Raw genomic sequence first — 4,424 nt, 5'->3', positions numbered from 1 at the left:
GCTGAAGAACTTTCTTTTTGATGCTTTAAATAATTATTAATTTCTTATACTGCACTGTAATTTTTTCTAGTATTTTAGCTGTTTTTTTAAATTTTGAATTGTTTAGAACTGCTCTATAATGTTATATGTAAAGTACTTTGAATTGCCCTGTTGCTGAAATGTGCAGTACAAATAAAGCTGCCTTGCCTTGCCTTATATCAGTGTTTACAAGAGTCAGGAGTCATAAAACGTAGGCATGAGGTGTGGGTAGGATTGAGAGGTGGGTCTACCTGTCTCATAACAGACTGGTTGAACTCTGTTTCTGCCATCATCTACCAAAAGGTCCAAGTCAAAGCAGGCAGACTCGGAAAGATACAATACATTCACAATGCTGCGTGTACCTGTTTTATTTTGCTTTGCATCTTTCATTAAGGTTGTCTCAGGGGCAGGTAGGTTCACTAAGGGATACAAACTAATTCACTTATTTGACTTAACTTTTTTTAATGACTCAAACATGTGTTGCCAGATTGGTGCTACCAGTCCCAAGTTACATGCAATCACACCTGCACAGGTAAACGTCAAGGAAAGCCATTAACAGATTAACTAAAATAAGGAAATATGTAGTTGTGGAGTTACCTTTTTTTACCCTGCTGCCTTCACAGGTCCAGAAGAATGGGGAGTGGTTTCCCAGTACTGCAGTGGCAGATCTCAGTCTCCAGTGAACATTGTCACAAGGAGAATATTACCAGATGAACGGCTCACTCCTTTTCACTTCACTGGATATCAAGAGGTTTTTCATGGTCGCCTCATCAACAATGGACACACAGGTATGTCTTTTGATTTTTGCAGTTTAATATGAAAAAGAAGATTTGGTTAAAAAACAATCAGTCAATGAGTGATATTAAATCAACTTGGCTTAAGACAACTGGCTGTAAAATAATAATAAGGAAATCCCATAAGTTGTACACCAATGAGTTAATGATCTTATATGGAACGAGAGGTGGCAAAATTGATAACAGTGATTGTAAAAAAGGTCCTGCAGTCACGCTTCCTCTGGTACAATAAAATGTATGCAAATCCCAGACGCCTGAAGAAGCTGCAAAACATTGATAATCTTTTAAACCAAATGCAAAATGTCCCTTTGTAATCAGTGCAGAGGTGTGTTATTTTGCCAGAATTTTGATAGTAAGCATGAACGTTTTTTTCCAGTTCAACTGGATTTACCCTCTAGTATAAGGATTAAAGGAGGAAATCTGGTTACATCTTACAAGGCAGTTCAACTTCACCTGCATTGGGGCAAAGATGGAGGGCCGGGCTCCGAACACACCATTGATGGAGAGCAATTTCCAATGGAGGTAAGACATGTGGGGATGGATTTATCTTATGTGATGAAGCCATCTTGTGTCTTCAAATAACTGAAATATTGAATATTTTATATATATACATATTTTATGCAATCTACAGATGCATATTGTCCACATAAAAGAAGAACACAACAATTTATCCCGGGCTGTAGAAGACCGCACAGGCGTGGCAGTTCTTGGATTTTTATTTAAGGTGATTTTCTTTTATTATTATGCAAAACAAAAATGGAGATTGGGTAGATTGTTGGATGGAAAAGGTGCAATATTTGTTGTCCAATAGCATCCTTCTCATAAAAATGTAGTGAAAGTGGGCCAGTGGTTCAGTAATTGCAAAGATATATGGTTTGATCCCAAAGTTCATACAAAATTATAAAAATGTTATTATACTTGATAAACTGGCATCAGACATTTGACACATTTTAAAGCTGTCATAACTGCTAATAAAGAACAGGACTCAACACTTTCTCATCATTATACCAATCAATAATTGTTGACTTGGTGGTAACTTAATTTTAAAAAGAGCTTCTTAAATCTTACAATTAAATTTGTCTGGATATGCCATTAACAATGAACTCTGATTAAAAAAAAAAAGTTACATAAATGTCCCAAGAATTGCACCCTAAGGTATGTCAAAGAAATAGTTGAACACATTGTAAAACAAAGCATTCACTGGAATTTGCAGTCATCAGTTAATAAGTAACTTTACAAAGGGCAGTTTTAATGCTCTGATAAAAAACTGAATTATTCTTTTGGAAAAGAATTAAACCATTAGTAGATCACAAGCAACATAAAACAATGAACCTTTTACAAAGCTTCAGCATCTGTTTGAACCAACTCATGTAAAGTAAGTTGGCTCAACTTTTACAAAAATGTGACTTTTGTGGGTGCCCGGATAGCTCAGTTGGTAGAGCGGGTGCCCATATATAGAGGTTTACTTCTTGACGCAGCAGGCCCTGGTTTGACTCCGACCTGCAGTCCTTTGCTGCATGTCATCCCCCCCCCACCCCTTCATGTCTTCAGCTATCCTGTCAAAATAAAGGCATAAAATGCCCCAAAAATAATCTAAAAAAAGGGACTTTTGTAACTTTAACATTTTATTCTTTCAGGAGTCCAAGTCTGCAAATAAGAAATTTGATCCCCTTATTAATGCTCTGGATAACATCACACAACCCAGTAAGTCATATCTGTTCACATGGAAAAATAATAATTTGCTCTTTATCTTCCTGCAAGATTGTGTATTGGGTTTTATGTGCTGCTGATTGCAGCATTAGACTAAACTGCAATTGTTGTAAGATAACACAATGTCATAAACATCTTTTGTAACACCTCAATAATGTATTAATTAAAATAACAAGGCCGTCACCTTGAACATTCATTTGTTGTCTTATAACATACTGTATTTCATGTTAACTTCATTGTTTTATAAAACAAGCCAACAGCACGACACTGACGGGTGTGTCCCTGGAAATGTTAATACCTCCTCAAAAAAATATGACCAAGTACTTCCGTTATGATGGTTCCCTCACTACACCTGACTGTGATGAAGCTGTTGTCTGGAGCTTGTTCGAAAACACAGTTCCTCTGAGCCGGAACCAGGTAATTATTTTCACAAAATTGTAAAATAACAAAAAAAAGAAAAAGAGATTTGAATACCATTTTTTGCATTTCTACATGCTTTTATCATGTACTACAGCTACAAAAAAGGAACACATGATAGGGGAAAGTAGTGTTTTTGTGCTTAAGAGGACACTGATGGGATCTCTGAGAGTAAATCATATCAGTTGCTTCCTGAAAACCAAAACATTAAGCGGAAAAAAATGATATAAAACACGCCGTGGAGCTAAGGAAAAGTAATCAGTTAATAATTCTCTACGGGTGTATCACTATTACTGTTACACCATTACATTACTATTACTACACTATACTACTATTACACTAGTACTAGTCATTTGATCCATTGTTAAAAAAATATTCAATAGAAAATGCTTAAAGGCCCAGTGTGTTACATGTTTAGTAAAAATTGGTGTTGCCTGTTCACAACCTTATCTAATTTTAATGACTATTTACCACAACCATCACTTCCAAGTATTCCTTTTGGCTTGAAATTTTACATTTGCATGAACTGGGGTAGACGCTCCATATTCATGCGCCATTTTGAAATATGTTGGTTGGTAAGGGACATACAGGACATACTGCTCCGCCTTTTGCGTTTTAGCTGCTGCTAATGCTGCTAATGGATATCTTCGCTTCCCGGGCCCGGCAAGCTTGAAGAAGGAAACATGGGGGACCGCACGTGTTCAAAATCCCTATTTCAGGAACAGGAGTCTTCTTCTTTGCCCAGAAAAATAAAAAGGAAAAGAGCAAGAGCAGTACTTACTTTGAACTGCGTGGTGCGAGAGAGTTGATTGCGATATATGATCTCAGCGCCAGATGGAAAACATTCTGACACAATGGACCTTTAAGTAAATCATTTGAGTAGCCTAAACCTGTTTTACCACTTTACCCAACCTGTGTGTTGAGAATTTGCCATTTTACTTTTTCTTTTCTTTTGTCTGTTGTGATTTATGTTGCAGCTCGCTGCGTTCTCCAAGCTGCAGTTTTCCAATGGAAAGCACATGGTAGGAACCTACAGACCAGTGCAGCCCTTGAATACACGGCAGGTGTATTACTCTGGAGGCCATGTTGCTCTGGTTAGCGCTGTGTTACTCATTATGTCAGTGCTGGTGTCCACTGCCCTTTCCCTGTCTCCCTGCACCTAATTCTAACATTTATGAATGAATAATGCTGTCTACATGTCCACTGATGATGTCAAATAGGAAATGTAATGCACTGTGTGCGGTTGCAAGGACAACTTAATACTTCAAAGCATAAGCGTCATAAGCAATTTCTATCTTTGTTTTGTGTATAAAATGTGAGTTGTTGTACATTTAGCATCTTGACACCTCATACTTTGTCAAATTATTTCTGCAACAAACTGCACTGAACTTGACTGAAAATACTGATAAATTATTTTCACTTTTGTTTGCACAGTTACAGAACGTTTTAGTGACTAATAGTATATGATGTTACCCCTGCCTGCTG

The 4,424-nt window shown here is 37.0% G+C and overlaps 1 protein-coding gene across 1 annotated transcript; it reads left to right on the top strand.

The window, feature by feature from the left end:
* Positions 1-212: 212 nt before the first annotated feature.
* ca4b (carbonic anhydrase IV b) lies at positions 213-4,173 on the top strand. The gene is made up of 8 exons (XM_034867527.1): positions 213-428; positions 506-550; positions 642-806; positions 1,189-1,334; positions 1,444-1,536; positions 2,450-2,516; positions 2,776-2,939; positions 3,917-4,173. The coding sequence occupies exons 1-8, from the start codon at positions 368-370 to the stop codon at positions 4,100-4,102; spliced, it is 927 nt and encodes a 308-aa protein (XP_034723418.1). The 5' UTR covers positions 213-367; the 3' UTR covers positions 4,103-4,173.
* The last annotated feature ends 251 nt before the right edge of the window (positions 4,174-4,424 follow it).

The sequence above is a fragment of the Etheostoma cragini genome, chromosome 3, assembly GCF_013103735.1.
Source record: "Etheostoma cragini isolate CJK2018 chromosome 3, CSU_Ecrag_1.0, whole genome shotgun sequence".
Lineage (NCBI taxonomy): Eukaryota > Metazoa > Chordata > Actinopteri > Perciformes > Percidae > Etheostoma > Etheostoma cragini.
Note: the sequence above shows the minus strand (reverse complement) of the source record. Positions and strands in the feature narration are given on the sequence as shown.